This window comes from Rosa chinensis, chromosome 1 (genome assembly GCF_002994745.2).
Source record: "Rosa chinensis cultivar Old Blush chromosome 1, RchiOBHm-V2, whole genome shotgun sequence".
In the NCBI taxonomy this organism is placed as follows: domain Eukaryota; kingdom Viridiplantae; phylum Streptophyta; class Magnoliopsida; order Rosales; family Rosaceae; genus Rosa; species Rosa chinensis.
In genome coordinates, this window is record NC_037088.1 from 5,693,671 (window position 1) to 5,703,436 (window position 9,766).

Consider the following 9,766-nt stretch of genomic DNA (forward strand, 5'->3'; position numbering starts at 1 on the left):
TGGTCGACGAGCCTAAGTGAGAGCGAGGCTAAGAGGCTCGATGAGGGTGAGGGGGAGAGAGGCTGAGAGCAAAGGAGGGAGAGTGACCTAATTTTTTAGCCAAGGGAGGGAACACGGGCTAGGTTTGGAGTGTTTTGAGTGGAAAAAATAAATGTAAATTAAATTTTTTTTTTTCAGACAACAGATGATCTTGTTAGTGTTGTCTGAAATCTCTCAAATTTACCAAATGACGATGTGTTGGCTGAGTAGAGATGAAACAACCAATTTAAAAAATCTGTCGTCAGACTAACTCAGATGACAGCAAACACTCATGTGTCGTGTGATTAACTTTTTCTTGTAGTGTGTACTTTGTAATCCCTATATATAGGGCTCCTATTACTAATGAATATATACAACTATTCTCTCAATTCTCTCTACATTCCAATTTCCTTAAACAAAAAGTATACATATAAACAATCACGGAGAACAACTTTTGGGGAGTTTATGCCCTAAATGAACATTGAACTTAATTACTTGATGGACTTTGCAGCATTTTATGGCCAAATCTTATTAAAACTTATTAAACAAGAGAGTTTACTCATAAGTAAAGAGGTTTAATTTATTTGTACTTTTGACCCCTAAGAAGGTAGTAAAGTATGATCATCGATCAGTGCATACTCTCACAGGATTTGCTAGACCTTGCATGATGGCGGAGGCGCCATTTTTCTTGTATGAAAGAAGCTGCCACATGTTCCCACTCCGGCAATTGAGAGCCATCTACTCGATCAAGCTCCTCCCTTCTAAAATGCCACCAAAAGTTGGAGACAACACTCTTCAAGTCATGCGCCCTTAAAGCAAATCCTTCAATTCTTGTTTGGGCCTTCACAACTCTGGTTGAGATGGGAAAGTCTGAAAAGGCAGCAAGTTTTGATATGCAATTTAAGAGTTCTTCTCCACAAAGATCACCTCTCTTGAGGTACTTGATGACGGAGGAACTTCTTGTTGCGCCATTGGTACTACTAGTGACGTAAGTCAATGCAGTGCCTTGCGTGATGAAAAGCATCATCTCAAGTGGTTGTCCCTCTTGAATAATGTTGCAGCCCTCGGTATATGTCACTGGCTTGAGATACTCGCAAATTGCTTCCAGTACTTGTTCATTCATAGTTCTAAACATGACAACCTATATTAATCAATAACACATATACAAAGTACTTTAGAACTATGAAAAGAATATATAACTGATGAGTCAAATAATTTATGTATATACGAAAAGTTTGGATGTACATAGAAATCCTCTCGGTAGTTTTGAAGTTGATAGACAAATCAAGTACAACTTACTTCCTTCAGCGAAGCCAAGCGAAGAATGCACATGATACGCCTTTTCTGTACTATGGGGAGAATGCTGAGGACATTGTGCATATCGATATCTTTTTTTTCTTCAAGTTTTTCTTTTACATTTTTCATGATCATTTTCTTTAACCGCTTCAGATCTTTTCGAGGGAGGTTATTTCTTGATAACCACAAATCTACCTCTAGACTCATCATTTTTACCTTCCTCTTCATTTTAAGCTGATCTGATATGTTTTTTAAAGCCTGCATATGTTTAATCCACAACAAATAGTAAGTATATATTCTACGAAATTTTAATTCAAGAGTATAGCATATATGAGCGAAGTACAAGCTACACGATTAAGCAGCTGTGAACACTGAGATAATTAATCCGTTCAATAGAAGACTATCAAATCAGGAAATGGCCTTATGTTGGTAGATATAAAGAGTTATGACTACAGTTCTCTATATTTGAATCCTGTTTCGTTATTCTGATCAATCAGCTTGCCTCTTATATTACGTACTTACTGTAAGTATGCTCTTTCCTAATACATGTAGGACCAGAAAAATGACATAGCTTATGCTTTAATTAACTAGCAAGTATACATGCACAGGCTGATCGATGACCACGAACCTGAACTCTTGCATTGAGATATAGTAAAAAAAGCACCAAGCCAGTTATATACCAACACCGCAAAGATAATCTCCACTATATGGGGACCGGTTTGAAGATTGGAACCAAAAGAACTGCAAGAAAGAAACATAAAACGTATAAGAAAGTTTCTTCATTGTTTAGTAGAAACATTGAGAAATATGAAATTGAGACCCAAGAATTTGGGTGTATAAGTAAAAGCTCTTAACTACTAGAGTTGAACCAAAACCAACGTATAATTTCTTGAAATGTGCCATGCTCTTGTAAAGGGGCCTCTATTATAATATGAAAATGTACTAATTTAGATATTGGCAATGAGACTAATATGTATATAATGATACCGGATGGTCAATAATATTAACATGAAACTTTATTGAATGTACAAACCTAATATTTCTTAAACCCCACCAAAAACATTGCAACATCTTTCGTGGAAGAGATGTTGATGAACTTGTCATATTAGACTGAAGAGCGTAAAGATAAATGCCAAAGTCGAAGATTGGTGGACTTGCATCTATATTGCATGTTTCCTCTAAATGCGTGATATTGATGATTTTATTGTTGCCCTCGGTGTAATTACTACAGTAGAAGTAATTTAGTGTGTAACTATCACATATCGGTTGTTGATCTGTAACATTCATACACACAACGTCGCTCGTCCAACAATCTACTTCTCGTTGAAGAGCAAGACCATACCACAATGCGCCAAATAGCTGGAGAATTAAGAGAAGATATTAGCATTATTATATATAGCCTCATCTCTCACGATTGAAATAAGAATTAACAACTGCATAAATATATAACAAGGAATTTATGGTATAATAGATGATTTCTGTCTTAATTTCGTTTATTTTGTTATTTCTTTACTCAAGTGGAGATATTTTACTAGGGAGAATTCTTAGGTACCTTGGTGTTTGCCATACCCTCATTTTGTTAAATATTTTGGACCATTGGATTAGTAATATATCCAATGGTTCAAAATATTTAACAAATTGGTAACTTGTTTAGCCCTTAGCCTATCTAATTTTTTTGGTAACACAAACTACTAATTGAATTGAAAACAATAAAGACAATTAATGTTTGATTATCAATTGACAATTCACAATTATGATTTTTCCTTTTTCAAAAAAAATTAAAAGAACCTTCTATCCTGGGTTCACCGAATTACTTTTAGTTAAATAGTCTATATTACTAATTAATTTTATTATTAGTGAATTAATGCTTGATTAATGCTTGTTATTAATGGACAATTACGCAATTGAAAATTACGTTTTTTCCTTATTTAAAACAAAAACCTTCTAACCTAAGTTCTCAAAATTAGTATTAGTTAAGTAATCTTTATTACCAATGAATTATATTATTAGTAGTTTCCTTAACCAAATATAATTCTTTTTACATGCATTTTATGACATCAACAACAATTAGTGTAAAAATAAATAATATTTTTTTTAAATGTAGTCAAATGAGAACCTACTTTAGGACTTATTTACTCAAATGAGAATTTACTTTACTCTAATGAAAACCTATTACAATTACCACTTTTAGGACTTAATTACTCAAATGAGAACATACTTTTCTCTAACGAAGACCTTATTTACTTTAATGCGGATTTTTTTTCTAATTACCACATGTGTCCTCAAAGTGGTTACATGAGTCCTCAAAGTGGTAAATATTATATAAAATAGAAAATGTATGAATCTTTATGTTTTTATCATTAGTGAAATTATTACTACAATGACTACACATTTTATTACAACCCACAACACTTGATGTAAAAGCGGTAACTTTTGTTCTATTTGTAGTAATTACTCCACCTAAACTAATGTACTAATTTATAGACAATTTAACAAGTATGACAACAAATTTGTTGTCAAAGTGGTAAATCTTTATGTTTTTATCATTAATGAAATGATTACTTTAATGTCTACACATTTTACCACAATCACAACAATTGATGTAAAAGCGGTAACTTTTGTCCTATTTATAGTAATTACTCAACCTAAACTAATGTACTAATTTATGGACAATTTAACAAGTGCAACAACAAATTTGTTGTCAAAGTGGTAAATCTTTATATTTTTATCATTAATGGAATAATTACTCAATGACTACATATTTTACCATAACTAGCAACTATTGGTGTAAAAGCGGTAACTTTTGTTATTGTAGTAATTACTTAAAAAACTATACCATTTACAAGATTACCAACCATTTTACAATTTCGACAACATTTGTGTTGTGAACATGGTAAAATTAAAATTAGACCAAAAGATATGTAACAACTCAATATTGTAAGAAGCTTCTCCACTTGATAATCAAGGTTCTAAATTTGATAAAAGTTATCCAAATATGATATTTACATCTTTGACCACTCAATTACAATAACCACAACAACTGTTGTCATAAGTCGTAATTGTAGTTCAACTATGTGTAATTTATTATTTTGACAATACTTGTTACATGATTTTTAACAATGTTACATATTAAGAAAGAGTGTGTTGTTAATATGGTAAATTTTATTTTTAAAAATGACACATGTCGATATTTAATTGGGTAACCTGTTGACCAGTTCAGTAGGTTTCCACTATATTAATTTACTAAAAGTAAAAAAAAAAAAAATAATAAGGGTATGGCAAACACCAAGGTACCCAAGACGACCCCATTTTACTAGACAACAGTTACATAAGTTATGATATGGGAGATATATCCAAGACTGAAACTCACATGAGCAGCAAGTACGAAGGGAAGAAAATCCAAAATAGCTTGAAGAAATCTTCCTACTTCAGTTGCTATGTTCGGAATTCCCTTGAGCGATCCATAGATGTAGTAAACACGCATGATATATTGAACCGGAGTGACCAGAAACAAGTCAAAATTATTATATTGTGTATATTTTCCGGTGAGTGCCACAGCCTGTAGACATTAATTGTACAGTCACAGTTAAATTCATTTAGTATTGCTGCCTATAATCTTGTGCGTTTAGGATTTATACCATCCTTTCCTAGTGCATGGTAATCAATTCGCAGCAAACTGACCAGTAAAACAGTAAATAATATACTCGAAAAAGGCTCCATATGTTACCTGTAGGATTGGAAGAGCAACGAAAATGCGAGGTAGAACGGGAAAACGCTTGCGAATACGTTCCTTAAGTGATTTCTTTTTCTTCAAATTTAAGACTCTACCATCCTTTACTTTCCAGGACCAGGAGGCAGCAAACTTAGCATAAGTAATATTTATGCTATGAATTCGATGTAAGAAAATGATAATGTCCATCATATAAAAAAGATCTACAGCAGATCTTAAGCCCAGAAATGTCCACATCAACTTTTGATCCCAAAAGTAGCAGGTCCTGTCCTCGTCGACGACCGGAATGTAACTGTACAAAGGATCAAGGAAGACAGCAATTGCACACGATATCATAAAGATTACATCCCACATCGGAAAGAAAATCTTTGGCTCGTCGTCATCATGTGGATTCAGAATGTCCTTTACTTCTGGCCACTTTTTTATTCTTGTACTTGAAGATTCTTTCACCTCTACACCATTCCATTGTGTATTACTGAACCAGAGCACAATATACATACATATAAAAATTAAACGCATGCACGTATCCAGAAAAAGAAACATCAAAGTTATAGAAATATGCATCTTTGGTCTCAGTTTAATGAATGCTGAAGAATCAGAGCTTGATCAAACAGAATTTCTTTGCGGGGAGAAGGTGCTAACTTTTCTTTCATTTATTAATTACAAAAATTCAAACTTAGCATTGGCAGCCTACTATGGGTTTATTTTTTCAGTTTGTGATATTAGTAAACATAATTAGTTAACCTTATCTCAACCGATACATCATCTGCCGGGTTGTTCATATCTTGATCAAGCTAGAGATCTGATTCTGGAGCAAGTACTGTTGATTAAGCCACTGCATAATAATATATTCAGTACACTGCAAAATGAAGAACCGAACATAAGAGAAGTAACATAACTATACTTACACATTAATTAAAGCTCACAGCACTGCATGAAAGTTTGTAAGCTTATACTTGACTACTTGAGGTTGGGTACGTAATAGGCAAGGTGCAACAAGAGAGCAGAGTGATTGGTTGTAAACAGAGGAAGGTAATTAAGTTTGATTCATAGCACCTCAAGCGACCTCGTTTTATAGGTAGACGATGGGAATTAAGAAACATATAAAACAGTTTTTTTTTTTTTTTGATAGTAAAATAACTTCTGACTCCCTCCTCTAAAACAATCTAAACCTATTACATCATGATGAAAGACATTCATTGTAGTTAGGGGAAGAGAGAGTTGACATTGGCTAATTGGCGGCTTAAGTATGAGTATAAATTAAAAAAAAGATTAATTTCAGTTTACCCCCCTGAGGTTTGGGGTGTCATCATTTCACCCCCTTTATTTTCAATTTTGAATTTTTACCCCCTAAACTTTCCAATTTCAATCAGCCGTGTCCAATTTCTACTATTCTGTCAAAATTGGATGTTAAGTTTGACTTTTGAGAGCTAAAATGGTCATTTCAACATAAACAATTATAAAAAATTAAAAAATTAATTTTTTTTTTCTGTTTCTTCATTTTTTTTTAATTTTGTCTTCAACCTATACACCACAAGTTATAATAGGTTTATAAAAATAAAAAAGTACTCTACGTGGTTGAAAGCCGCTCGCTGGTCTATGATATTTGTGATATATCTCTGATAAAGTGAAGAATTTTAGGATATATCCCCAATAAAGTGAAGAAATATTTGTAAAAAATAATTTTACATTTTATCTGTAAATAAATATCTGTATATCCATAATAAAGTGAAGAAATATCTGTGTAAAATCATTTTTGGTCTACAATATTTGTGATATATCTCCAATAAATTGAAGAATTTTATGATATATCCCCAATAAAGTGAAGAAATATTTGTGTAAAATCATTTTTGGTCGACAATATTTGTGATATATCTCCAATAAATTGAAGAATTTTATGATATATCCCCAATAAAGTGAAGAAATATCTGTAAAAAATGATTTTACACTTTATATGTAAATATATGTATATCCCCAATAAAGTGAAGAAATATCTGTGTAAAATCATTTTTTACAGATTTTTATTTACAGATAAAGTGTAAAATTATTTTTTTCAGATATTTCTTCACTTTATTGGGGATATATCCTAAATTCTTCACTTTATCGGAGATATGTCACAAATATCGTAGACCAGTGAGCGGCTTTCAACTACCTAGAGTATTTTGTTGTTTTTATAAACCTATTATAACTTGTGGTGTATAGGTTGAAGACAAAAAAAATAAATAAATAAATAAATAAAAACCAAGAAACATAAAAAAAACAAAAAAAAAAAAACGAAGAAACCGAAAAAAAATAAAAAAAATATATAAATATATATATATATATATTTTTAAATTTTTTTATGTTGAAATGACCATTTTAGCCCTCAAAAGTCAAACTTAACGTCCAATTTGGACGGAATAGTAGAAATTGGACACGGCTGATTGAAATTGGAAAGTTTAGGGGGTAAAAATTTAAAATTTAAAGTACAGGGGGTGAAATGATGACACCTCCAAACCTCAGTGGGATAAACTGAAATTAATCCTTAAAAAAAAGAATCAATTACAAAATACCCCCGAACTATGAGGCTATTATCATTTTCATATCCAACTATTAAATTTTGCATATGCATACCTTAATTTTCATTCCATTGACGTTTTGATAACTTGACTACTAACACTGTTAAAAAATATGATGATATTCAAGGGCATCTTCATCAATTCATCAATTTTGTATTTAAAAGAACTTTGTAATTAAAATTAAACTTTTCTTATTAGGATTGTTTCTCATGTTGCTCAATCCCGAGAACATTTGTTCACCGATGCACGCCAAGATGAATTAGTTGTTCTGATTGAATTGTCTCCTATTGGCTTCTAATTTATGTAATTATTATAATTTTTATTTTATTTTAATTTGCTATACATATATATATATAAATGAATTCTTCTAGTCATTCTTCACCCATAATAATATTTGTTTCAAAGAATATAGTTTATTAGTTTTAGTGTACGTTTGTTGAATATTTTGACAAACTACTATGACGTTTTTAGTTTCTTCCTTGTACCACAATTGCATGATTGGCAAAGGAGGGCTAACTGAATGATTTCCTTTCCGTAGAGGGCGAGGTTTGTTCATTCTTAGATAGACTTACTTAAATATGAGCGTCTTGTAGATCTTAATGGTCTACTCTAGCTTAGGTAGGTAGTTCAGATATTCTTGTCGGATTTCTTATGTAAGTTCTTGTATACTCTAGATTTTGGCTGTTGATCTAATGAATTCAACTTCTAATTCAAAAATATTTTGACAAACTACTAATATTTGATAATTTAAAAAAAAAAAAAAATTTGTTAACGTAAATGTAAAAAATAATAAAGTCACTGAGGTGATGAAAATGCCCATAAATTTTAACGGTGTTAGTGGTCAAAGTATCAAAATGTTAACGGAATGAAATTAAGGTATGCAAATGCAAAAATTTGATAGTTGTGTATGAAAATGAAAATATACTCATAGTTTGGAGGATATTTTATAATTTGTCCTAAAAAGAAAAAAAAAATTCATTTTTCATTATTCATACTAACAGGGGAAGAGATAGAGACTTGACATTGGCAAATTGGAGGTTTAATTATGATTATAAAGAAAAAATAGTTCGTATTTGATTAGTCTTTGTTCTCGCTCGTCACCAACCCCAGCCAACAAGTCACTGTATTATTTAGTAATGGACTAGCTAAAGTCTTTATTTATTGAATTGAGTGAAGTCGTCTCACTGCCTTAAAAATGAATGGGAAGGGGGAAGTGGCTATTAATTAACCTTCTTTCAGTGCAGTGCGCGAAATGCCGTTTTAATTTTTGATTTATACAACTGTGTATCCACAAGGTCAGTGCAAATAAGCGAAATATGCGCCAACTTATATGGTGAGATACCTTAACATGACGGCTTATTGTGACGTCACTTCCTTAATCTCTATGAGTGAAAGATTGACGTGGTCTAATCATGACCAGTCACGTACCGACAACTGCTTCCTTCGAACTGAGTTTGTTATGGAAGATCCAGATTCACACTTCGTATGTAAGAATTAAGGATGCCGTAGAAATACTTTGGATACAGATATTTGAGAGTCGATGATTTGTATAGTAATCACTTACTAGCGCACTGTAGATAAAGGTTTCTTGCGCTCGGATACTAGCTAGCCTCAACATGGATCATTGTCGTCGTTTATGTGTTTACTACTGGGACTAAATCGTTATCAACCTTGGGTGTCTATAACATATCAATTATTCTAAGCGAATCCGCTAGCTTTTAAGCATGAACGACTAAAACAAATAAAGTCATTCAGAGACCTATACGAACATTATCATCTTGTATCATTTCAGGGCGTACAAGTACAGTGGTTCGCTGAATAAAATTACTTGACTCGGTGTCTTGTTGTACAAGTTCAATCTGGAGCTCAATTTTCTCAGGTACTGTTTGAGTCCAAAAGTACCCAAAGGTATTTTTGGCAATATTCTTTAAGAGAGTTGAGTACAGCGGGCTGATACCTGCGGCCCAAAATTAAGCCTACTAGGTTTTGGGTTATAGCTTCACTCATTCCAGAATCCACAAGGAAAATGAACCCTTGTAGGATTTTAGTAGCAGTGACTAGTTAGGAATCTTCAATCAATAATCCTTCTATGGTAAGAAACCGCTGAAACCCTAGGTATAAATACCAAGTTTCAAGGGACAACAACACACAACTCTTCAATCAA

The 9,766-nt window shown here is 32.3% G+C and overlaps 2 protein-coding genes across 2 annotated transcripts; both read right to left on the reverse strand.

Annotated features, from left to right (window-relative positions):
- Positions 1-646: 646 nt before the first annotated feature.
- On the reverse strand, positions 647-1,398 carry LOC112199017 (cyclic nucleotide-gated ion channel 1-like). The gene is made up of 2 exons (XM_024340090.2): positions 1,318-1,398; positions 647-1,159 (listed from the first exon to the last, which is right to left on the reverse strand). Exons 1-2 carry the CDS (start codon positions 1,396-1,398, stop codon positions 647-649), a joined length of 594 nt encoding a protein of 197 aa, XP_024195858.2.
- Positions 1,176-5,965, reverse strand: LOC112179627 (cyclic nucleotide-gated ion channel 1-like). Its single transcript, XM_024318085.2, has 6 exons — positions 5,789-5,965; positions 5,042-5,519; positions 4,685-4,873; positions 2,348-2,673; positions 1,943-2,055; positions 1,176-1,572 (listed from the first exon to the last, which is right to left on the reverse strand). Exons 1-6 carry the CDS (start codon positions 5,824-5,826, stop codon positions 1,544-1,546), a joined length of 1,173 nt encoding a protein of 390 aa, XP_024173853.1. The 5' UTR covers positions 5,827-5,965; the 3' UTR covers positions 1,176-1,543.
- Between the last annotated feature and the right edge of the window lie 3,801 nt (positions 5,966-9,766).